General features: G+C 44.9%; 1 protein-coding gene across 3 annotated transcripts in view; it reads left to right on the forward strand.

The window, feature by feature from the left end:
- CD86 (CD86 molecule) overlaps positions 1–24,865 on the forward strand; it is a 66,322-nt gene extending 41,457 nt beyond the window's left edge. For 2 of the 3 annotated variants that reach the window (XM_066599392.1, XM_066599391.1), the window contains exons 3-7: positions 5,151–5,471; positions 14,095–14,409; positions 17,500–17,637; positions 19,357–19,420; positions 21,217–24,865. In XM_066599392.1, the coding sequence (XP_066455489.1) occupies positions 5,151–5,471; positions 14,095–14,409; positions 17,500–17,637; positions 19,357–19,420; positions 21,217–21,241 (863 nt within the window). In that variant the 3' untranslated portion in view covers positions 21,242–24,865. Of the gene's footprint in view, positions 1–5,150; positions 5,472–14,094; positions 14,410–17,499; positions 17,638–18,153; positions 18,334–19,356; positions 19,421–21,216 lie in introns of all 3 variants that reach the window. The other variant, XR_010792535.1, reaches the window with a different exon arrangement.
- Positions 24,866–25,820: the final 955 nt, after the last annotated feature.

Consider the following 25,820-nt stretch of genomic DNA (forward strand, 5'->3'; position numbering starts at 1 on the left):
GCCAAGCACCCCGCAAGGTGGGACAAAGGCCGTTCACCGCCTCCGGTTTGCACCCCTGCCTCTCCCCCTGTGCCCCAACCTGCCATTGAGATGCAACCCCCCTCTCAGGACACAGGCACTACCGCCTCATGGCCTGCACCCACACCCTCATCTCCGCTGTCCTCTGCCCCATCCAGCAGTGTAGTTCAGCGCACCGTTCAGCCGTCGCTTGCGCAAGTGTTCGAGCGCAAGCGCAAGTACGCCGCCACGCACCCGCACGCTCAAACGTTAACCGTCCGCATAGCAAAATTCATCAGCCTTGAGATGCTGCCGTATAGGGTTGTGGAAACGGAGTCCTTCAAAAGTATCATGGAGGCGGCGGCCCCGCGCTACTCAGTTCCCAGTCGCCACTACTTTTCCCGATGTGCCGTCCCAGCCCTGCACGACCACGTCTCCCGCAACATTGTGCGCGCCCTCACCAACGCGGTTACTGCCACGGTCCACTTAACTACGGACACGTGGACAAGCACAGGCGGGCAGGGCCACTACATCTCCCTGACGGCACATTGGGTGAATTTAGTGGAGGCTGGGACAGAGTCAGAGCCTGGGACCGCTCACGTCCTACCCACCCCAAGAATTGCGGGCCCCAGCTCGGTGCTGGTATCTGCGGAGGTGTATGCTTCCTCCACTAAAGCACCCTCCTCCTCCTCCTCCTCTGTCTCGCAATCAAGATGTGTTAGCAGCAGCATGTCGCCAGCAGTCGGTGTCGCGCGGTGTGGCAGCACAGCGGTGGGCAAGCGTCAGCAGGCCGTGCTGAAACTACTCAGCTTAGGAGATAAGAGGCACACGGCCCACGAACTGCTGCAGGGTCTGACACAGCAGACCGACCGCTGGCTTGCGCCGCTGAGCCTCCAACCGGGCATGGTCGTGTGTGACAACGGCCGTAACCTGGTGGCGGCTCTGCAGCTCGGCAGCCTCACGCACGTGCCATGCCTGGCCCACGTCTTTAATTTGGTGGTTCAGCGCTTTCTGAAAAGCTACCCACGCTTGTCAGACCTGCTCGTAAAGGCGCGCCGGCTCTGCGCACATTTCCGCAAGTCCCACACGGACGCTGCCACCCTGCGCACCCTGCAACATCACTTTAAGCTGCCAGTGCACCGACTGCTGTGCGACGTGCCCACACGGTGGAACTCTACGCTCCACATGTTGGCCAGGCTCTATGAACAACGGAGAGCTATAGTCGAATACCAACTCCAACATGGGCGGCGCAGTGGGAGTCAGCCTCCTCAATTCCTTTCAGAAGAGTGGGCCTGGTTGGCAGACATCTGCCATGTCCTTGGTAATTTTGAGGAGTCTACCCAGGTGGTGAGCGGCGATGCTACAATCATTAGCGTCACCATTCCTCTGCTATGCATCTTGAGAAATTCCCTGCAAACCATAAAGGCAGCTGCTTTGCGCTCGGAAACGGGGGCGGGGGAAGACAGTATGCCGCTGGATAGTCAGGGCACCCTCCTGTCTATTTCTCAGCGCGTACAGGAGGAGGAGGAGGAGCATGAGGAGGATGAGGAGGAGGGGGAAGAGACAGCTTGGGCCGCTGCTGACGGTACACCGGCTGATTGCCTGTCATCCTTTCAGCGTGTATGGCCTGAGGAGGAGGAGGAGGAGGATCCTGAAAGTGATCTTCCTAGTGAGGACAGCCATGTGTTGCGTACTGGTACCCTGGCACACATGGCTGACTTCATGTTAGGATGCCTTTCTCGTGACCCTCGCGTTGCACGCATTCTGGCCACGACGGATTACTGGGTGTACACACTGCTCGATCCACGGTATAAGGAGAACCTGCCCACTCTGATTCCCGAAGAGGAAAGGGGTTCGAGAGTGTTGCTATACCACAGGACCCTTGCGGACAAGCTGATGGTAAAATTCCCAGCCGACAGCGCTAGTGGCAGAAGGCGCAGTACCGAGGGCAAGGTAGCAGGGGATGTGCGTAGATCGAGCAGCATGTACATCCCAGGCAGTGCAACAGTCTTTAAGGGCCTGGCCAGCTTTACGGCTCCCCACCAAGACTATGTCACCGCTCCCCAGTCACGGCTGAGTCGGCGGGAGCACTGTAAAAGGATGGTGAGGGAGTACGTAGCGGATCGCACGACCATCCTTGGTGACGCCTCTGCCCCCTACAACTACTGGGTGTCGAAGCTGGACACGTGGCCTGAACTCGCGCTGTATGCCCTGGAGGTGCTTGCTTGTCCTGCGGCTAGCGTCTTGTCGGAAAGGGTGTTTAGTGCGGCTGGGGGAATCATCACAGATAAGCGTAGCCGCTTGTCAACCGACAGTGCCGACAGGCTAACACTCATCAAGATGAACAAAGGCTGGATTTCCCCAGACTTCTGTTCTCCACCAGCGGACAGCAGCGATACGTAAGCAATACGTAGGCTGCACCCGCGGATGGAAGCTACGTTCTCTCTCACCATCCAAAACGGGGACATTTCTGCTTCATCAATCTGTGTCTAATATTCCTCCTCCTCCTCCTCCTGCTCCTCCTCCTGAAACCTCACGTAATCACGCTGAACGGGCAATTTTTCTTAAGGCCACAAGGCTCACTCAAATAATTTTTCTGAACAATTTTTATAAGTTTCAATGCGCTTAAAAGCGTTGGAACTTTAACTTGAACCAATTTTTCGTTACACTGGGCTGCCTACAGGCCTAGTTACCACTTAAGCCACATTAACCATTGCTTACATGGAACGAAGACTGCGCTCCCGCTATACTGCTGCTTCAGAATTGTTACTGGGGCCTGTCTTGAGTGCTACTATTGCTTACATGGAACGAAGACTGCGCTCCCGCTATACTGCTGCTTCAGAATTGTTACTGGGGCCTGTCTTGAGTGCTACTATTGCTTACATGGAACGAAGACTGCGCTCCCGCTATACTGCTGCTTCAGAATTGTTACTGGGGCCTGTCTTGAGTGCTACTATTGCTTACATGGAACGAAGACTGCGCTCCCGCTATACTGCTGCTTCAGAATTGTTACTGGGGCCTGTCTTGAGTGCTACTATTGCTGACATGGAACGAAGACTGCGCTCCCGCTATACTGCTGCTTCAGAATTGTTACTGGGGCCTGTCTTGAGTGCTACTATTGCTTACATGGAACGAAGACTGCGCTCCCGCTATACTGCTGCTTCAGAATTGTTACTGGGGCCTGTCTTGAGTGCTACTATTGCTTACATGGAACGAAGACTGCGCTCCCGCTATACTGCTGCTTCAGAATTGTTACTGGGGCCTGTCTTGAGTGCTACTATTGCTTACATGGAACGAAGACTGCGCTCCCGCTATACTGCTGCTTCAGAATTGTTACTGGGGCCTGTCTTGAGTGCTACTATTGCTGACATGGAACGGACACGTGGAGAGGACACGTAGTGCCTCAAAAACATCCCCCTCCTCCTCCAACAGGGAAAACATTGTTGGCAAATGCCTTTGCATTGGTTCGTCTGGTGGCAGTCCAAGAATTTCACCTTTACCGACACTACAAGAGAGCCCCCCCACCATCCCCCCGCCACGGCCCACTTAATCCTGGCCACATTCCGAAAACCAACAAAATACAACCGTGGTACTAGGTCCGCAGTCACCACCACATTACCACCAACGCGGTTACTGTTAAGGTGCATATAACCACGGACACGTGGAGAGGACACGTAGTGCCTCAAAAACATCCCCCTCCTCCTCCAACAGGGAAAACATTGTTGGCAAATGCCTTTGCATTGGTTCGTCTGGTGGCAGTCCAAGAATTTCACCTTTACCGACACTACAAGAGAGCCCCCCCACCATCCCCCCGCCACGGCCCACTTAATCCTGGCCACATTCCGAAAACCAACAAAATACAACCGTGGTACTAGGTCCGCAGTCACCACCACATTACCACCAACGCGGTTACTGTTAAGGTGCATATAACCAGTCTGACTGGGGCATGCAGACACCTTGACAGAATGAATAGTGTGTGGCACATAGGTTCCCCATTGCTATGCCCACGTGTGCAGCTCCTGATGGCGGTGGCACAGGATTATATTTCTCATTGCTTCTGTACAGCATTGTGGGCTATCGCCCCGCCCCTATTAAAGAGGGTCGCTGCCTAGCCGTGCCAACCCTGTGCAGTGTGTGCCTGCGGTCCCTCGTCGTGGCAGACGCACTTCTAAATAGACATGAGGGTGGTGTGGCATGAGGGCAGCTGAAGGCTGCGCAGGGACAGTTTGGTGTGCGCTGTGGGGGGGAGGGGGTGCGGTTGGGCAGCATGTAACACAGGAGAAGTGTCAGTGGAGTGTCATGCAGGCAGTGATTGTGCTTTGTTGGAGGTAGTGTGGTGCTTAGCAAAGGTATGCCATGCTAATGAGGGCTTTTCAGAAGTAAAAGTTGTTGGGAGGGGGGGGGGGCCCACTCTTGCCGGTATTGTGGCTTAATAGTGGGACCTGTGAACTTGAGATGCAGCCCAACATGTAGCCCCTCGCCTGCCCTATCCGTCACTGTGTCATTCCCATCACTTTCCTGAATTGCCCAGATTTTCACACATGAAAACCTTAGCGAGCATTGGCGAAATACAAAAATGTTCTGGTCGCCCATTGACTTCAATGGGGTTCGTTGTTCGAAACGAACCCTCGAGCATCACGGGAAGTTCGTTACGAATAACGAACACCCGAACATTTTGGTGTTCGCTCATCTCTATTCCTTAGCACAGATGAGTTATAACAGGAGACACCCAGTTCCAGAGCCATTGCTGTCTAACGGAAACAGAAAGGCACATCCTGGGTCCTCTGATAACTGCGGATGGACACTGGGATAAATGGCTGTGGCCATTCAGTGTATAATGTAATACATACAGAATTTGTGGTCCATTTGTTTGTGACGTATGATTAGGCTCTGTCTGAATCTCCCAGTATGTTGGTGAGGGACCCATAGAGACTGTAACCAATTGTACACTCATTTAAGAGTGTTGGTTTACAGTACAGATATGTATTGAAGTGAGGATGATGGGAAATCAATGTAGTTCTTGGAAATCTCATACTTCTATAGAATCAGAACCTGTTGTTTTTTAAAGACCTAAGAATTGGAAATTCTTATTACTTTGCAATATATAAATAATTTATATTAAAGTTTTAAGTGTTGATTTCTTGTCGTTGCAGGCGCAGCAGCACTAAATGAAATAACTGCTTATGTGTCCGGGACGGCAGAATTCAGATGTCTGCTGCCGAATGACAAAAAGGATACAAGTAAACAGTTAATTATAAGCTGGGAAAAGGAAGCGAAGCCCCAAAATATTGTAGTTGCTGAAAATTTTAAAGGAGAAAGGAAATACAACCACATCAATGAGATTTACAAGAACCGCTCCATGAAATTTAAAGATCATGGAGACCTAGAATTGCATAACATTACACTGGAAGACGAAGGTGTCTACGGCTGTTATATCCGTGAAAAACAAAGTGAGCACAAACTCACTGTACTGGGTAAGAATGCAATTAAATCAAGCAATTTTATTATATTTTATAGTGTACATGACAGCTATCCTATGTGGTGTAATATAGAGGAGCTGTCGGCTCTCCTGTGCGGTGTAGTATATAGAGGAGCTGTCGGCTCTCCTGTGTGGTTTAGTATATAGAGGAGCTGTCGGCTCTCCTGTGTGGTGTAGTATATAGAGGAGCTGTCGGCTCTCCTGTGCGGTGTAGTATATACAGGCGCTGTCGGCTCTCCTGTGTGGTGTAGTATATAGAGGAGCTGTCGGCTATCCTGTGTGGTGTAGTATATAGAGAAGCTGTCGGCTCTCCTGTGCGGTGTAGTATATAGAGGAGCTGTCGGCTCTCCTGTGTGGTGTAGTATATAGAGGAGCTGTCATCTCTCCTGTGTGGTGTAGTATATAGAGGAGCTGTCGGCTCTCCTGTGTGGTGTAGTATATAGAGGTGCTGTCGGCTCTCCTGTGTGGTGCAGTATATAAAGGTGCTGTCGGCTCTCCTGTGTGGTGCAGTATATAAAGGAGCTGTCGGCTCTCCTGTGTGGGGTAGTATATAGAGGAGCTGTCGGCTCTCCTGTGTGGTGTAGTATATAGAGGAGCTGTCATCTCTCCTGTGTGGTGTAGTGTATATAGAGGCGCTGTCGGCTCTCCTGTGTGGTGTAGTATATAGAGGAGCTGTCGGCTCTCCTGTGTGGTGTAGTATATAGAGGCGCTGTCGGCTCTCCTGTGTTGTGTAGTATATAGAGGTGCTGTCGGCTATCCTGTGTGGTGTAGTATATAGAGGAGCTGGCAGCTCTCCTGTGTGGTATAGTATATAAAGGAGCTGTTGGCTCTCCATTGTGGTGTAGTATATATTGGAGCTGTCCGCTCTCCTGTGGGGTGTAGTATATAGAGGAGCTGTCGGTTCTCCTGTGTTGTGTAGTATATAGAGGAGCTGTCATCTCTCCTGTGCGGTGTAGTATATAGAGGAGCTGTCGGCTCTCCTGTGTGGTATAGTATATAGAGGAGCTGTTGGCTCTCCCGTGTGGTGTAGTATATATTGGAGCTGTCCGCTCTCCTGTGGGGTGTAGTATATAGAGGAGCTGTCGGCTCTCCTGTGTGGTGTAGTATATAGAGGAGCTGTCGGCTCTCCCGTGTGCTGTAGTATATAGAGGAGCTGTCAGCTCTCCTGTGTGGTGTAGTATATAGAGGAGTTGTAGTTTCTCCTGTGTGGTGTAGTATATAGAGGAGTTGTTGGCCCTCCTGTGTGGTGTAGTATATAAAGGAGCTGTCCGCTCTCCTGTGTGGTGTAGTATATAGAGGAGCTGTCGGCTCTCCTGTGTGGTGTAGTATATAGAGGAGCTGTCGGCTCTCCTGTATGGTGTAGTATATAGAGGAGCTGTCGGCTCTCCTGTGTGGTGTAGTATATAGAGGAGCTGTTGGCTCTCCTGTGCGGTGTAGTATATAGAGGAGCTGTCGGCTCTCCTGTGTGGTGTAGTATATAGTGGAGCTGTAGGCTCTCCTGTGTGGTGTAGTATATAGTGGAGCTGTAGGCTCTCCTGTGCGGTGTAGTATATAGAGGAGCTGTAGGCTCTCCTGTGTGGTGTAGTATATAGTGGAGCTGTCGGCTCTCCTGTGCGGTGTAGTATATAGAGGAGTTGTTGGCTCTCCTGTGTGGTGTAGTATATAGAGAAGCTGTCGGCCCTCCTGTGTGGTGTAGTATATAGAGAAGCTGTCGGCCCTCCTGTGTGCTGTAGTATATAGAGAAGCTGTCGGCTCTCCTGTGTGGTGTAGTATATAGAGAAGCTGTCGGCTCTCCTGTGTGGTGTAGTATATAGAGGAGTTGTTGGCTCTCCTGTGTGGTGTAGTATATAGAGAAGCTGTCGGTTCTCCTGTGTGGTGCGGTATATAGAGGAGCTGTCCGCTCTCCTGTGATGTGTAGTATATAGAGGAGCTATCCTCCCTGGATCTATTCCCTCTACCCCTTCTTCTGTCACCCAGCTAGCTGCCTGCTCCCCCTGCTCTCCCGAACTACCATCCACCCCCACATCTACAACAGCGAGTGCCTGCTCAGTGGGCAGCAAACTCCTTACCATGTTGTCAATGGATCTTAGTGTTGCAAGCTGCACAGTTACACAATTTGGGCTTTCAAATGCACAATGTGCTCACATTTCGTTGGGCAGTGTGCACTTGTCACGTATGAGGAGTGGGCCCTGAGCCGAGGAGACAGCTGGGTAGAGTTTTGGGCCTGGTCATGGGGCTGTATTGTCTCTTCACTACGGGTGGCTAGGAACCCGACTTCGTTGCGGACTGGGTGTGATCACAACCGGAGTAACCTTAGTTACCTGAAGTCCTGTTTGTCACTTATGACGCCACCGTTCTTATTCTCTGTTGTAGCTCTCGTGAATAAAATAAGGTAGTCCACACATAGGGAAATACTTTTTTGAGTCAAGACAGGGAACAGTCAGCCTTACTCCTTTTTATTTTTTGTCTTTATAAATCAAGTTTTATTTGGATTTTCATTATATTTTTCAAACATACATTGCAAGAGAGCAAGGCAATAAATGCTTTTTTCTTATTACTTAGACAAAATATATGCTAACACTGTATTTGCGAAAAAAGAGAGAAAAAGACATGAACTGAGAATATAAGATTAACTTCGCATAAAATAAAGGGAAAAAGACAATCTAGACTTAACTGCAAAGTTGCAGTATTCATAAAGTAAGGAATAGGTAAGGTGGTTGGGGGGGGGGGACGTTGGAATGAGACGGGACAAGATGGGGAAAAAGGGTGGGATATGTGGGTAGAGGGGGGGTAGGCCGCTTTTCCTGTGGTTGCTCTCCTCCTCTCTGTTTAGGTCTTGTTGCTCCGTCAGCCTCGTAAACTCCACCTCCGTATCAACGCCCGGGGTCCCCTCCGTCCCGACAGATGTGCCTCTCGGTTAAGGGAAGACAGATCAGGTTTCTTCGATCCACAGCCCTGCACGGAAGGGTCTTAATGTCCCCTCCTTACCTCCCTCCATGGGTGCCATGTGAGAATGAAGTCCTTATGTGTGCCTTTTGCCCAGCTTGTTAGCTCTTCAAGATTACATATCAAGTCCATCTTTTCTCTCCATTGCGTAAGAGAGGGTGGTTTTTGTTGTAGCCAGTTTAAGGGGATCAGGGCCTTAGCTGCGTCTATCGCAAAGGCTATCAATTTATTTCTGCAGGGATGAAAATTTCTGGAAGGTTTCCAGAGGAAGATCATTTCTGGTGAGATTACCAGGTTGGGGGAAAGGACTCTCAAGTCTCCCTCCACCTCCTTCCAGAAGAGAGAGATCAGCTTGCACTCCCACCAGATGTGTAGGTAGGAGCCCACTGCCGCGTCACACCTCCAGCATCTGTCGTGGGCAGCTAGTTTGTAAGCCTTCAGCCATTGGGGGGTTTTGTACCACCTAACCAAAAGTTTGAAGTGGCTTTCTTGCATCAGAACACACATGGACATACCGTAGGCCAATTTTAGTATTAGTTTAGAATCCGCTGGAGATAGGACTATTTTTAGTTCTTTTTCCCATGATAACAGGAAGGCTGGCTTTGCGAATAACGGGGGCGCTATGAAATTTCTCCTAGTATAGGAGATTTTCCTAGTGTTGGCTCTATCTTCCTCTAAAGCAGTTTCGAAGCTCGTCCTTGGTCTGGTGGAACTATATTTAGTTAGGAATTTCCCAACTACTTCTCTCATGTGTGCTAACCGCAAGAAGGAGGAGCTGCTATTAGGGGCCAATGTTTTGATAATATCCTCGGGTGTCTTGTGCGCCAGGACCTGAATGTCTCCTATTTTGGCACCCTGGAGTTGCGTCCAGACACTCAGCGATCCCGGGTCTGGTGGGATCTCCATTAATCTGTTCAGGCTGCGAATAGGTATCAGTGGAGATGGGGTAGGGGCCAGCTTGTCTTTAAGTTTGTCCCAGGTCTCACATGGGCCTCTGAGGAGTGCGCTAAATCCCCTTGCTCTGTAGAGGTTTCTTTTAGGGAACCAAAGGTCCTCCACTAGATAATTCCCATGTGAGGCCCTAGCCAGATCTTGCAACAATGGGTCCCTCGACGGTTGTGTTAAGTCCGCCCAGTAACTGAGTTGAATGGCTTGGTAGTATTCCTGGATACATGGCAGGTCCATCCCCCCCTCCTCCCTCCTTTTGGTCATTAGGTTGTATGCTAATCTAGGTCTCTTTTGTTTCCACACAAAGCCCGTACATATCACTCTGATAGCTTTGAAGAAGGAGAGTGGGAGATGTATAGGAATCATGCGTAATTTATATATTATTATGGGGAGGACGTAGGACTTCAGAATGTTCTTGCGACCAAACCATGAAAGGGTTGGTAAATCATACGTTTGTAGTGTAGCTTTAATTTGGGCTAATAGTGGTTGAAAGTTGTGTGCGTACAGTTCTTCAGTTCTTTTTGGGAGTTTTATTCCTAAGTAATCTGTCACCGTCTCGGACCAGGCGAAGGGAGAATTCGCTCTCAAGGGGCCACATTTCTTTTCTGGGATTGAGATATTGAGTATTGTGGACTTGGTGAAATTGATTTTAAAATTTGACAACTTGCCAAAGTCGCTTAAGATGGAAACCAGTCTGGGCAGGCTCTTTTCTGGCTTAGTGATTACGAACATAATGTCGTCCGCCAATGCCGCGGCCGACAAAGTATGTGAAGAAATCTTCAGGCCCTCCATGACCGGATCCTGTCTGACCCATTGTAACAGGGGTTCTAGTAAGAGAATAAATAGTATGGGGGATAAGGGGCACCCCTGGCGAGTCCCGTTCTTAATCTCAAAGGTTGATGACAGCTTCATTTATTTTTAGTCTGGCGTGGGGATTTGAGTATAGGGTGAGTATTGCCGAAATAAAAGGTCGTGGGAGGTTAAAGCGTCGCAGGGCTCTCTCCATGAAAGTCCAGTCTACCCTGTCAAAAGCCTTCTCCACATCAGTGCTTACGAAGGCTACAGGGATTTTGCTGAAGTGAGCGTATTTAATGGCGTGGAGTAATCTCAGGCAATTACCTCTTCCCTCTCTCCCACGGACAAACCCTGCCTGTTCCGAGTTAATCAATGTGGGGATGAATTCTCCTAATCTTTTAGCTAATAGCTTGGCCCAAATCTTTGTGTCCAGATTAATTAGTGAAATCGGTCTATAGCTACTACACTGCGTCGGGTCTTTACCTTCCTTCAGGATGAGGGTTATGTGTGCCTCTTGGGCTTGCCTGGGAAGAACCGCTCCCTTAAGAAGTGCATTTAGAGTCTCGGTGAGCTTAGGGACCAGTTGTGATTTGAATGCCTTGTAGTAGGTAATTGTTAGACCATCCGGGCCTGGACTTTTGCCCTGTGGGAAGGAGTTAAGTACCTGTTCCACTTCTCTTTCTGTGATTGTTGACATTAGAGAGAGCGCATCTGTTTCGCTCAGCTCCGGCAGTTTAAGTGAGCTCAGGAAGGCGTCTATTCTGCTGATAGAGTCTTGCTGGGGGATTGGGTATTCCCCCTCCTTTAGGTTGTAAAGTTTTGAATAAAAGAGTTGGAACTCCTTCGCTATGTCTACAGTGGCGGAAGCCAGAGAGCCAGACTGCGTTTTTATGGTGAGAATCGCATTTCTTTTCTTGGTCTTTTTTAGGAGATGGGTCATGAGCTTACTACCCCGATTGCCATGGGCATAGAAGGTCTGTTTTAGGTGCATATGTTTTTTGTTAAACTTGTCTGCTAGATGGCACTTCAGCCGATGCCTAAGGGACGTTAGTTCGTCTAGATTCTTTTTGGACTGCGAGTGTTTTGTAACCTGCTCCAGTTTCGTTATTTGGGTTAACAAGCTGTCTACTTCTTTTTGATGCTATTTTTTCGTCTTTCCACCCAGTGCTATCAAGAGGCCTCTGACAAAGGCCTTGTGTGCCTCCCATACTATTGGTAGTTCTATGTTTCCCTCAGAGTTAAATTTAAAATATTCTTCTAATAACTCGCTTATTTTAGCTTTCTCCTCTGGGGAGTCTAAGAGGGAGTCGTTTAGACGCTATCGCCATTCGCCAGGGGTGAATTGCGGTAGGTTGATATCAATGTGAATGGGTGCATGGTCCGAGACGGTGACTGGGTCAATACTCGCTCTACTCAGGTGGGTGAGTAGATTTTGCAGAGATGAGGAAGTAGTCTAGTCTTTGAAATGAGTGATGTACCTGGGAGAAATGGGAGAAGTCCTTAGTGGAGGGGTGGAGAGAGCGCTATGCATCCAGGATCCCCAGTTCCTTAATGGAACGTAGTAATCGATTTATTTTTATCTGTGAGGTCTGGGAACGCCCCGTCGAGGAGTCCATCAAGGGATTTAATGTGACATTCAGGTTCCCCCCCAATAGAATATGCCCTATTGCGAATTGTTTTAAGATTTCTAACTGTTTAATGAGCCAGGGGACTTGGTCCGAGTTCGGGGTATAAAGGTTAGCGATTGTCAATTTTATGTTATTAATTGAGCCTCTTAAAAAGAGGACTCTTCCCTCCCCGTCCTGAAATTCTGTTTCAAGTTTAAAGGGGATTGACTTGTGGATCGCTATGGTAACCCCCTTGGCAGCTGTAGTGGGGTGTGTGTTGTGATAGTATTGTTGGAACCCCAGCCCTGACGGAGGAAACTGTCTATTCTTTTTGAAATGTGTTTCTTGAAGTAATAAAATTTTGGTCTTACACTTCTTGAGAAGGTGTGCAACACTGTGTCTTTTGCGAGGTGAGTTGAGGCCCCGGGCGTTGAACGATGTGAGGCGGATCGAGGCCATGTTAGTCCCGGAATTACTTGTCAGGAGCCGGACCTGTAAATCTGGATAAATAAGAGAGAGAGTGAGACAACGACTTTCTACTCAGTTCAGTGGGGCGGTTGTACGTTAGTGCACCGCGAGTCGCCGGATTCCAGCCACCCGTCGCCTCCCGAGCAGGAGTGCCTAGAAATTAGCGGGGGAGGGAGGATAGACCCTGCCGCTCCCCACTGCAACTCACCTGTCACCCGCGCCGGCCTCCGAATCTTTAGAGACGAGCGGGGAGATACTCGGCTAAGGCACTACTCGCTCGAGTAATGTACCTTAGCGAGTATACTCGCTCATCTCTACTCCTTTTACTTAATGTTTGCAATGATATTCCAGCAAAACAGTTTTGTTACAGGAAAACAAACTATTAAAATGCTGCAGCCCAGAAGGTTCTATTGCTATTTGAACAATCCACAGTCTCAGTTATCTGTTGGATCCCTCTCTCTCCCAGCAATAATTCCCTCTTCACTGTCGTGTACTCACTTGTTTCTCGCTAGTAGCAGTTTTCGATTTGTCTGGTCACATGTGTGAACCACACTGTAGAATCATAGAATGGTAGAGTTGGAAGGGACCTCCAGGGTCATCGGGTCCAACCCCCTGCTCAGTGCAAAATTCACTAAATCATCCCAGATAGATATTTTTACAGCCATTGTTTCCATTGAAGGAGAACTCGCTACCTTCCGTGGTAACCTGTTCCACTCATTGATCGCCCTCACTGTCAGAATGTTTTTTCTAATATCTAATCTGTATTTTCTCCCTTTCAGTTCCATCCCATTGCTTTTAGTCTTTCCTTGTGCAAATGAGAATAGGGCTGATGCCTCTGCACTGTGACAGCCCTTCAGATATTTGTACACAGCTATCAAGGGCTCTTGCACATTTGCGTTTTTCTTGCACGTTTTTTTCACATGGTATCACTACGTTTTTTTAATGCGAATGTCAATGGGACTTTCTAATGTTAAAAACACAAAAGTTTGACAAGTTTGTGCTTTGCGATTTGTGTGCAATGTGTTTTTAACATTAGAAGTTCCCATTGACATCAGTGTTAAAAAAAACGCAGCAATATCGCATGAAAAAAACACGCAAGAAAAATACAAGTGTGCAAGAGCTCTTAGTCTCCTCTCAGCCTTCTTTTTTGCAAGCTAAACATTCCCAGATCCTTTAACCGTTCCTCAGAGGACATGATTTGCAGACTGCTCACCATCTTGGTAACTCTTCTCTGAAATTGCTCCAGTTTGTCTATGTATTTTTTAAAGTGGAGTGCCCAGAACTGGACACAGTATTCCAGATGAGGTCTGACTAAGGAAGTAGAGGGGGATAATTACCTCACCTGATCTAGACTCTATGCTGCTGTTAATACATCCCAGAATTGTATTTGCTTTTTTGGCTGCTGCATCACATTGTTGACTCATGTTCAGTCTATGATCTATTAGTCTATGAAACAGCACACGTAGAATTCAGCACGCACACTCATTCATGGTTGCTTTATATAGCACTTATCTGTAATACTTCTGCTCCTCTGTTCGGAAAGGGATGATGTTTTTTTTCAATCCAGATGATGTGATATATTCTTTTTATAAAAGTTAACAGAACATGTAAATCAGGGGCACAGCTATAGGGACTGCAGAAGTAGTAGTTCTACCTGGGCCTTGGTGCTTGAGGGGATCAAAAATGCCAGTACTATGAATGGGAGATGGTAGATGGGAAGCCTTTTTACAGGAGCTTCAAATTACTTCTGTGATGTAATAAAACAAGAGGCGTTCACACTTGTGTTTTTCACTTGGCAATATTGACATCTATTTCTATGCTCATTTTTGTGAAGTTTTCAATTTTATTTTCCAGCTAACTTCAGTGTCCCTCAGATCAACAGTGGAAGTCTTACAGTGGTTAAGAATGGTACGGATGTCCTCTTTCACTGCTCATCGAGAGATGGTTTTCCAAAGCCTTATGGAATATTATGGGAGGTTTCTGATGACAATAGAACAGAATATCACCATCAATTCTGTAATCTAGAATCCAGACTATCGTGTAAAATGGACAGCAACTCCCAAACATACAGCATCTCAAGCGAGTTTGAAGTGATGGTGAATAGCAATATCAGCGTCACCTGTGTGGTGTTGGCACACCATAATTTCTCTTCCACGACGGTACACATAGGTTGGTGTTCAATGATTTATTTGAATTTAAAAATTACAAGGTTTTCTAAGATATAAAAATTAATAAAACATTGTATTACGTTCATTCTGAAATATTTGTCATATTCAATTGTAAATATATACTGAAGGCCTCGTTCACACAGGCGACAAATGCTACAATGCTACAAATCTCATGTATGTGAAGCCCATGCTTTCCTATGGGTTAATTCACACATGCGATATTTTGTAGCATGGGACAACCCAACACAAAAACCTTGTGGGTCCCGCGATATGCACGTAACTTGTGAGATTTTGTAGCCCATGCATTGCACAAAGACGCGGTTTTCATGTGGTGCGATGCAAATTTGACAGTAGGAAATCCTACTGTCAAAGCCATAATCTAAGCCCTAGCTGCAGAAAAAAAATTAAAAAATACACATACAGTACATGACCTAAGAAGTGCTGTCAGCCTGGCCGCGTCTTCTTCCTGGTCCCCGACACTGACCAGGGATTGAAAAATCCTTGCCTCCTGGAAGTGCTGTCTCTGATTGGCTGACACTTAGCCAATCACAGCCAGTGCTCGATGAACCAGTCACAGCCATTCATCGAGTGCTGGCTCTGATTGGCTAAGCATCAGCCAATTACAGCCTGCATTTCCAGGAGGCAAGATTTTTCAATCCCCAGCCAGAAGAGAAGACTAGTGCCGAGGACTGGGAAGAAGCTGCAGCGGAGCTACGGACAGCGCTTGTAGGTGATGTATACTCTTTTAAAAAAATTGTTCTGTAGCTATGGCTTATTTTTTGGGTAGCACTTATATTTCAAAGCCCCCCCCTCCCCGAAAATGCTCGCATGTGCTGCTACAAAGTGGCTCGACTCTGTAGCACCACATGCGACTTTGTAGTGCTACAAAGTTGCGGTATCACTACGAGAAACCGCAGTGTTATCACATGGACCAGCGATGCGATATTGCTGCGATTTTCTCGCGGCGATACTGTGTCGCCCGTGTGAATGAAGCTTAACAGCCACTTTATTTGAGGCACCCATCTAGTACAATGTTGAACTCTTTTGGCCTTCCTTCAGAACTACCACAATTCTTTGTTGCATAGATTCCACTAGCTATTGAAATAGCATTTCAGGAATATTGGCCCACATGGACAGGAAGCTTCTTGTAGTTGGCGCGAATTAGATGGAGGTATTGAAATGCTCTGAACAGCTGGCAAGAAATGTTCATTGATTCATACAGAATGTGCCTGGTGCAACAGAAATCTGGGTTCAACTAACAAGGTGATCTTTTTCAACTGCTCAGGGCTATGGTATGAGTGTGGGCAAACTTCAGAGAAGGAGAACATGAGGGCAGATGACTTGCAGAGAAAGTGAGAAACTACCATGTGTCCATAATGCAGGCTGGATCTGCAGCAGATTTCACCCTTTCAATTGAAGGGGTAAAGTCTGTTGTGAATCTGTGGCAAAATCTGCAATAAGGGTGTGGATTCTTATGTGGTTTTTGCCACAGAAATTGTTGTGGGGACCCAAATCCAATACGTGTGAACACAGCCTCAGATGGCAATGGCACTGGAACTGGTTATCTGCAGGTAGAATATGTAGCATCACATATGTTATACATGGGCATGGACCCACTGCGTGACTGACTGGTACGACTTGGCGCTGTCCTTTGGAACAGCCTTAAGAGGTCCTTGGTCCATACTGTGTGACTCCTTTTTAGAGGCATCTGTTGTTTGCTACAAGGAACCTCCTAGACGTTGCTAGTCTTAGTACAAATAAAGGAGATGGAACAATATCTCTGCAGCGCCACCTATTGGAAGCCAGCATTCTTCAAGCCAAAGTCAGACTCTTTATACAAGTCTTGTAACAATGACTGGGAATTAAAAACAAAGCCAAACTCCATGTACAGACAGCTGTTTCAGGGTGTTTGCACTTCATCGGTGTACAGTAGGAGTCTGGCTTTGCTAGTGAGAGGCCTGTGATGGGGGTCAGAAACGCTATCTTTTCTCCTTAGGAAGAGCACCTAGACAGTGAGTGAGAAGACCTAAGAGGCCATTCATGCTCCTCTGGGTAATATGCAAATAAGGGAGATGAAATAATCCCTCCACAGTGCCACCTATTGGAAGGGAGCGTTCCTTCAAGCCAAAGTCAGACTCTTTATACAAGCCTTGTAACAATGACTGGGAATTAAAAGCAAAGCCAGACTCCATGTACAGACAGCTGTTTCAGGGTCTTATTTCCATATTACCCAGAGGAGCATGAATGACCTTTTGAGTCCCCTCACTTACTGTCTAGGTGCTCTCCCTAAGGAGAAAAGATAGCATTTCTGATCCTAGTCTTAGTACAGTGACAGATGATCCAAGTGGGTCCTAAGTTACTATTATGTTGTGCCAAGGGATCAAGCTAGGATAGAGTCAGATAACAGGCCAAGATCAAGATAGGTGGGGTTTGTGCAATACACTAAACAAATAGAAGCAGGTAGGCAGTGTTCAGAGCAAGATTTAGTGAACTGGCTAAGTTTGGTATCGGCAGAGTTGAGGAAAGCTACATATTCAGGTAGATGGTGGAAAGGTTGCAGAATACAGAAACATCCTCGCTGGAACACGAGGAATCTTAGTACTCAGGCCCCTTTTGGTGAGGTAAGGAGCATTAAATAGTTCAGGAAGGGCTAAGGTAACGTAGATAAAGGAAAGCTGGGTGTACGTTGGCCTTTTAAAAGGCAGTCTGAGCATGTGCTTGTCCTATGGCCGGGAGCAGCCGGAGTAATGGTGCAGTGTATGCCACACAGAGGACAGAGTGCTGGAGGATACCAACGGCTGCGGCCCGTAGGTGATGGAGGTGAGAGGAGGTGCTACCGACTATGAGTCTGCCAGAACAGGAGCCACTTCTACACAGCGGCTTTCCATTCCAACTTATAGAGGGGACTCTCTAGAGAGCAATATTCCTCTATGACATTCACATGCCTTCATAAAAGTGGTTGCCTTTTTCCCTTCCTTACTTTTCATGCTTCTGGAAGTTATTAGTAGAATAAGCGCACTAAGCATAACTAGGTGGAAACTATGGTCATGGTGGTTTTCTTTTGAGTTAACCCTAATACTTTTTATTACAGTTTTAAAAGATGAAAGATTACCTAAGGAGAATGACCATTTAAAATATATTTTGCTGTGTGGATTCCTGACTGCCTTCACTATTATCGCATGCACTGTGTATTTTTGTTATAAGAAGAATGGAAAGACATTTAATCTGAGTAAGTACACATGACCTCAGACATCATGCTAACTGGTCTATGACAGGTCACTCTTTTTCTTCATTGAATCTACTCTAATAGATTGCTCTGATGTATTTCTTAAAGTAATGTCCACTTTGCATAATCCCTTCTTGTTAAAGGGTGTACCAATAATAACCAAATTACAAGGTGTTATGCAGCTTGGAACCTCCAGGGATCAGCAAGTGTTTTATCCTCCCACAGCACCACCACAGGATATATGAAGCATTACACTGATCTGATTGAAGTCACTGGACTGTATTTGCACTGCAGGTTGTTCAGAGAAAGAGATGCACTTGGCAGCCACTTTCTGCTACCCCTGAATGCGGAGCTCCCCCACTATTGCCTCAGAATTCCCTAATTGAGTATTTGAAATTGGATTTTCCAGTTGGGATTTTTAATAATAACCAGATTAACCTTTTCATGATCTTAATTCACTGAATTACTGAATTTATTTTTCCACTCAGTCGAAAGTAATAACTTTTAACAATTTTCAAGGATTCTCCAACAGGAAGACCTCTTCTCAACTGTAACATGTCCCAGCAATCAGACCACCTTGGGCAGGGGGTATAAACAAGGGGCTGCAGAGTTAGTAATTGCACCCAGGCCCTGGTACATGAGGGGGCCCAAAGACCCCTCTGTAATAAAAGAAGACACCAAGATTATTAATTGCACAAGGTATGTGGGGTTCCTATCATAGATTTTGTATTGGGTCCCCTCAGGTTCAACCCTTGAAATCTACACATGAAAGTGTAGTATTACTCAATGGCCATGATTAGTTAATGGTAACTAAAACAAATTGCTATATACCTACCTCTCACCATCAGGACTGTGTACACTAGGTCCCGCTAAAGTCGTGTCCATAGTAATGTCATGTCACGTGGCATAATCCAATCACTGCTGGGCCCGATCAGGATTGTTAGCAAGAGGGATTTTTTTCAAACTCTTAATTATTATGTAAACTCTTATTAAGATGTAGAGCAAAAATAGTGTGGCCTGTGGAGTAGGGCCTGTAACAAGGAGAGCTCTAAACTGGTCATACAGAGAAAGCAAGACTCCCCTGCCCCTAGGTGAATTACTACAAAGGTCCTTGGATTTTGTGATCTGTAGATTTTAGGAGTAAATTCAGATGTATATAGTAAATAGTGGATCTGCATGTATTTAACATATTCCCTATGAGGTATATTGAATTCTTGGCATAGAGTTTTGAATAAGATAACCTTATTTCCCCAACAGAGCTTACCAAATGTTGTGTGTTCTGCCTGAAACCCAGTAGTCAGAAGCTTTTATGGAAATTGATGTATTATATAATTAAATAGTTAATACGTATTAAACATGACTAAATAAATGAAACAATTACATTATTTCTTCTTAATCCCTTAAGGACCAAGCTCAATAAATATGAGGCTCTTGGTCCTGGGCTTTAATCCTGGCCGATAGCAAAAATCTGGAAGGAATTAAAGCCCCTGGTTCTGCACTCAAGCAGAAGCAGGTCAGGTTGTCAGCTATTAGTCACAGCTGAGAACCCGAAGAAGAATGGAGAAGCGGTTTTTAACCACTCTTGCCTTCTCCTTTGATATTATATACTGTATACAGAGTCACATACTGGCAAATTTATCCTTGCAAGTAGAAAGTAAAGATTAGAATAACTTGATGGTTAAATGAAAAGAGACCCTCTAAATTGTGCGTTGTTTTTGGCAGGATCTTCACAGAACAATAGAGAAACTTCTAGGACAGCGGACCCAAACAATGATATTCAACAAAGGTATATATTCAGTTTATGATGTAATCTTTACTTATTCACGCCATCCAAGATTCAGCATTTTACATGCATTGAGATATTTGGCATGTGCAACTTTTCTTTGGCTTGTACAGTAGTTCTGATTATTGTCTTTTTGACAATATGATTCCCTTTTCTTGAGTAAAGTTTAATAAGGTCCATTTCTCATCACATCTGGGAGATCAACACTTTCATATGTCTTAGATCAAAAGGAGAATCGCATCTTGACTCACAAATGGGAAAAAAATCCCCATGCATAGAGGAGTAATGTCAAGCTCTTAGACTCCAATGCAAAATCTGTAAAAGGGCCTCCCAACTGTTAGTAAAGATCTCATCCTATGGGTCAGATGAGCCTTTTGGGGCCCCTCAGACTACAAGGTTAAAGTGCCACCATAACAAATGTTCCCAGCATGGTTAAGCCCCTGCCTAAAGAAATGTTGGGGAATATTTTCTCTCTCATTGTACTGAGATCTACTGCCATTTTTGATTAAAAAGCCAGCTGATAGGGCATGGTACACAAACTACATCTACATCACTATAGGACCTACCAAAAGAAGGGTAAAGACCCTCTTACACTGAATGATTATTGTTCAAAAATTGTTTTGAGAACCAAAATCATTCAGTGTAAACACAACAAATGATGAATGGTAATTTGTTGACTTATTGTTCATTTTATGCAGACATGAAATCATCAGGGCTTGTTCGTTAATTGTTCAGTTTAAATACTGATTGTTCAGTCATTTTCATTCACTTATACAGTGAATGACAGGGATTGAACAGTTTAGCGAGTGAACAAGCAAATGATTTATCTGCCAGTATAAATAGGATGCATGAGCGAACTCTGACAATAATCACTCAATCGGACATCATTGGGTATAAAAGCACCCTAAGAAAGTTCCCTGGAATGTGAATTTCCTTCTGCTATCCTGTGGTAGAGCCGAATTTCTCAGGCAGCTATTCCTATTTAAAGTGGTTGCCTGTTTTGAACAATTCAATTTTGCTAGAAGGATGCCATGATGATTGACCAATTACTTGATGTTTCTCTGTTGGTCATCCAAGGGATCTGATATAATCTTAGAGGAAATCCTGTAGTAAGTGTTCAATTTCCCTGCAGCACCACCGCAGGTAAAATGAAGCATTACATAGTGCTGGTTCTCCAGAACAAGAGAAGCTCTTAGTGACAAAGGGTTGTAAGCTATTACTGTTGAGCACTGTAATCCTATTGGAAGTACTGTTTTAAGTGTTTCTGCAAGAATGTTTTCTTGTAATGTTCTTAGAATATTACTTCAATACGTACTGAAGATTGTACCAAATTTTGCATACACAAATGTGCATTAAAATCACACTGCAGTGAAGAAAATGGGGTCTAATGGGAAAGGAGGGGGGCACTGAAACTTGGGACAACAATTAATCAGAATAATGAGGCGACAGAACTCACAAAGTCAAGGATGATAAACTGATCACTTGGTGTCCTTCAGTTGGTCATCCAAGAGATCTGTTGTAATCTCCAAGAGAATACAGCAGTAACTGTTCAATTTCCCTGCAGCACCACCACAGGGGAAATGAAGCATTACATTAATGTTGCGTCCTTCAGAGTGAGAGATGCTCTTTTTAACTACTCTAGTTAATAGATTAGAGTCCTAAGCAGGAGGTCTGACTCTAATAAGTAGGATTTTTCTAAAACAGACAACCCAATTTAAGCAATTTCACAATATTTTGAAATTTAAGTTTTCTGAAGTTTCCCTTCAAAATCTAATTTCTGTTTTTTGTTTTTCTAACAGAGAGGAGACTACATCCTTCGTTTGAAAAGGAGCGAAAGTCAATCTTTCTTGACACAACTACAGTTATTTCTTCAGGTCATTTCAAAAATATCTACTGACATCACAAGGCGATACAAAACTGACCCCTACAGTATCTCCTTTATAGTGTCATTCTTCCGATGGTTCCCCTAAATGATCCTTTTCTTTCATGGATCCCCTAAAGTTCAAAACTTACTGACAGAATGTTCTTCCACTCAGGATTATCATGACTGAAGCTAGGATGGATTTTGGTATTCAGATATACTTTCCATGATGGTGTATTTGCATGAAGTGGACTTCTCCAATATGACTACCTTTCAATATATTGATGCGGTCTTAATTCTATCTCTATGCAACACTATGCACACATGAAGTGGGGAAATAAGGCCTACCCAACCAAGGAGAAAACAAAAATTTCATTTAGTCTTTAATTTAAAGACTGACTTTCCAATAATTTTTGGTTTCAGTGAGATCTGATGTGTTTTATCAATAGATAAAGTTTCAATGAAGTAGACAAAATGCTGAACTATTGGATTCTGTAATATATCAGCATCTGATAACGGGAATTCCAATAGGTTGGAAAATGAAGGATTTCTCATATAAAAATTAATTTACTCTTGCACTTATGTTTTAACTATTTAATGTATGGCCAGTGTTTGTGGACTGAACTGCTTGCAGTATGAGCGCAATGTACTATAAGTTTGTAGATAAGCTTTGATTTTGTCATTTAGACTTTTATAGGATTGGGTTGCAGGGCTTGTTAAAACCTTTTTTTGTATTTTTTTATATAAATAACTGACTGTTTTCACATTTTTTTGCATTGTATTTTCATATATAACTGTAAGCCAAGAAAATGAGGAAACAATAGTGGCTGCCAAATTTGTCTTTTTTAGCCTTCAGGAGAAAATCTCCTTATTTGCTATCTTACTTAATATGTTTTTTTGTTTGTTTTTATATTTCTTTGTAGGTGCTTAAACTGAAGAATATGTTAAAGCTAATTTGAATGGCTCTCAGTTGCATTCTGATTCCAATACTAAGGGGAGAAAAAGTGCTATGACATTATAAAGGCTTTAAAGTGACTCTCTGGTCCCAGGCCAAAATTTGTCCTAGAATTGGACAAAGGGTACTGCTTCAATTGTCTTAGACACTAGGTGGCGAGCATCGGCTAGTGACAAGAAAAGTGCCGCCATCTTGGTAGACCAAAGAGGAGCCTGTCTCAGGAAAAAAAATTGTCTCTGGGACCACAGGGTCGTTTTAAGCTTCCTATGCTCATTGTTACAATATGGTTTCTACATAGTAAAAGGTATTTTTTGTGTCTTTTTAATTTCCATTACATTTACCATGTGGCACAATGAGTTGTACTGACTGTCATATAACAGCCAAGCTATTAGGATAGAGAGTCTATAAAAAGAAAATGTATTTGAAATGAGACATCATGTCAAGCCTCATCTTCCCTGGTCTCCTATAAGGCACTCATTTGTTCTATGTACTTGCCATGTTACTTGTTTGTTGGTTCCCCCCATTGTTAATCACTAAGGAATATGTTAGTGCTTTAGAGGTTGTAAGCTATTTCTATTTTGTACTGTACTATCTTATTGGAGGTGCTGTTTAAAGCATTTTTGCAGAAGCGTTTTGTCATTATCTTTTTAGAATGTTGTTCTGAGAATAATTTGTAACAAATTTGACATAAAAATTTGACCTTAAAAAAACATTTCAATGGCTTGATTTTTTTCCTGCATTTTCTGTACTGTCTCAAATACCCCACGGTATCCTCTGATTGGCCACAGTGGACACCTGACTTCTACCCGGAAGTTGCCACTGATAATGGCCGTGGCTCTCAGCTGCGTCCCAGGGCTTTAGGAGAGGCGAGTATGCCCTATTTTTTTTCATTTTAAGTCAAACCTAGCGGGTGGACAGTGCTTTGTTGTAATGACAAAACCCCTTTAAGGGCTTCAATTAGTTATGATACAAATTCAATACAACATTGTGACATGCTATCAAACCTCTTGACGGATTGCAAACCAAATCATAACGACCGAGTCGCCTCCGAAACCCGTATAGTACATTTATATCTTGATAGAGTATCACAAAAAAAATTATTTTAATCTTGCGTCAAAGATTTTGAGATATGTTCAGCTTTAGGAAAGATAAGGATGAACACATCTGTATGGGTAAGGACCCTTTTACACAGGACCATTGGCATAATTATAGGGAATGCAGGGGATGCGGTTGCACCCAGGCCCAAGAGCCTTAGGGGGGCCATAAGACTTCTCTTCTCCATATAGGAAACCCAGTAGTATGAATAAAACATTATAGTTGGAGCCCTGTTACAGGTTTTGCATTGGGGCCCAGGAGCTTCAAATTACGCCTCTGGCTTAGGGGGTTCATAAGGCTTCTCTTCTCCATATAGGGAGAAGTTGAGGGGCCCCAAGATAAACTTTTGCACCTGCGCCCATGAGCCTTTAGCTACACCCCTGCACAGAATGATTATCATTCAGATTCTTGCTGGATTGCGGTAATCTGAATGATAATCTTCAGTGTAAATGCTTCCAGAGACTGAATGAGCATTCATTTGTTGTTCAGTCTCAGCAGGCATAAAAATCTATGAATGACGGATTGCTTACTATGAATGAAGGTGGTTGGCTGGAACAATCTCCAGCCCATTCCACTTTCATTCACTGAGAGATCATTGCTCACATGTGAAGGAGCCCTAAGCCACTCTGGGTAAACCGTGAAGGGTCAGCAGCTCCACTGCAAGGCCGGGCCATCAATATTTTAGTCCCAGTTCTAAATGACAATTTGCAAATCTGTATATAAACCTTCAAACTTGGACACTGGAGGCTGTATTTTATTTATCTTTTTTTAAACATTGTATGATATTGAGTATTTTATTTTTGTAATATTTATAGAATGAGACATGGATAAAAGTTCATTTGGAATATATAGAATACAATTAAGGACACATTAACATTATTTTTTAAATAGTTTTCCGGAAAAAGTAAAACAATAAAATCAGAGAAATGATACTCTTAGAAAGATTCAAAGGGAACCTTTAATATTGAACATGTAGTCCGATCTGTGGGCGGCTTGCTATAGAGCAGGAGGAGCTGAGCAGAATGATGTATAGTTTAAGTGAAAGATTCAGTATAGCTTTATAATACTCCATTAATTTAATTCTGAGTTTAAGTGTCCAGTGGGCGGTCCCTCCTCAGTGATTGACAATTTTATGACTGAGTGTGTGTAGACTCACTTCACTCCACCCGCTGAACTTTTACCCCTAGAGGGAGTGGAAATTTAAATGAGTAAAGTTATACTTTCTCAGAAAGCTATGGTACATCCATCTGCTTGGCTCTGCCTGCTCTGTAATATGTAGCCCAGATATTGGAGATTATGTTCAATGAGTTTACTATTATACAGTCTGGATTGATTATTTAAAAAAAATGTGAGTCCAGCCTACAAGGTGCAATAAGGTGACAAGGATGAAAGTCCACTTGGATGATGAACGATTTCAGCTTTTTTTTCTGTCAATCCGTTTTGTTTTTGCTTTTTGATATACACATTTATTCTAAATGGATTAAATATCAGTAATGTTTTCTGTAACTTAATTTTGTAATAAAACTATTTAACCTTTTATAGTCTTGTGTTTTTTTTCTTTAAATTGACATCCATAGTAGCTAACTTTTTTTCCACTTGGGGTTTATGTAGCATATACTGTATATATGAGGATTGTTTATCGAGGGTCTGCTTTATCCCTTAGGTAGGGAGATGGAACTCAAAGGGGTTTTTGCGTAACTGAGGCTTCTTTCACACGAGCGCATATCGGACGGCCGTTTTCACAGCCGGACGATATATGCTACATTGTTAGTGAAAGATTTGGTGAACGGGAGCACAAATCAAATGTTTGTGCACCCGTTCATATGGCCTGGCGAGCTCACCAGGCCATTGCCCACTTCCCCTCTCTCCCTATCGCAGGCTCAACTCTCTTCCTCGTTCCGTGCAATGGGAGGGGGCAGGACGGGGGCGAAGCTAAGCACCAGTCCGCCCCGCCTCCTCCCATTGATGGTTATGGGCAAGGGGCGGGTAAAGGGCGGGCACTTGGCTCCACTCTGTCCCACCCCTTGTCCATAGCATCAGTGGGAGAAGGCAGGGTGGATGGACGCTTAGCTCCGCCCCCATCCTTCCCCCTTCCATTGCACAGAACGAGAGGGGAGGAAGACAGGTGAGCCTGCACGGGTGGAGTGGAAGAACAGAGAGAGGGAGTTTAGCAGCTACGCTGCTAATCACCCTCCCACCCACGGCCGCTGCCATGGGCTTCCATAGTAGCCCGTGCAGCGGCTGGACGTATTTCGGCCAAAACATAGCTCCAGAACTATGTTTTGACTCCGACGTAAAAACTCCTGGCGCTATATTGGCTTGGCCGGGCGTTTTTACGTCTCACAAAAACACTCGAATGATCTCATGCATTGGAATCCAATGCATCAGATCACAGCGCATATCGGCCGGCCGTGAAAACGCCGGCCGATATGCGCTCATGTGAGAGAAGCCTGAAGCTGTATTCATATGGCCTAGAATAATGCATAAGTTCT

Source organism: Eleutherodactylus coqui, chromosome 4, assembly GCF_035609145.1.
Source record: "Eleutherodactylus coqui strain aEleCoq1 chromosome 4, aEleCoq1.hap1, whole genome shotgun sequence".
Lineage (NCBI taxonomy): Eukaryota > Metazoa > Chordata > Amphibia > Anura > Eleutherodactylidae > Eleutherodactylus > Eleutherodactylus coqui.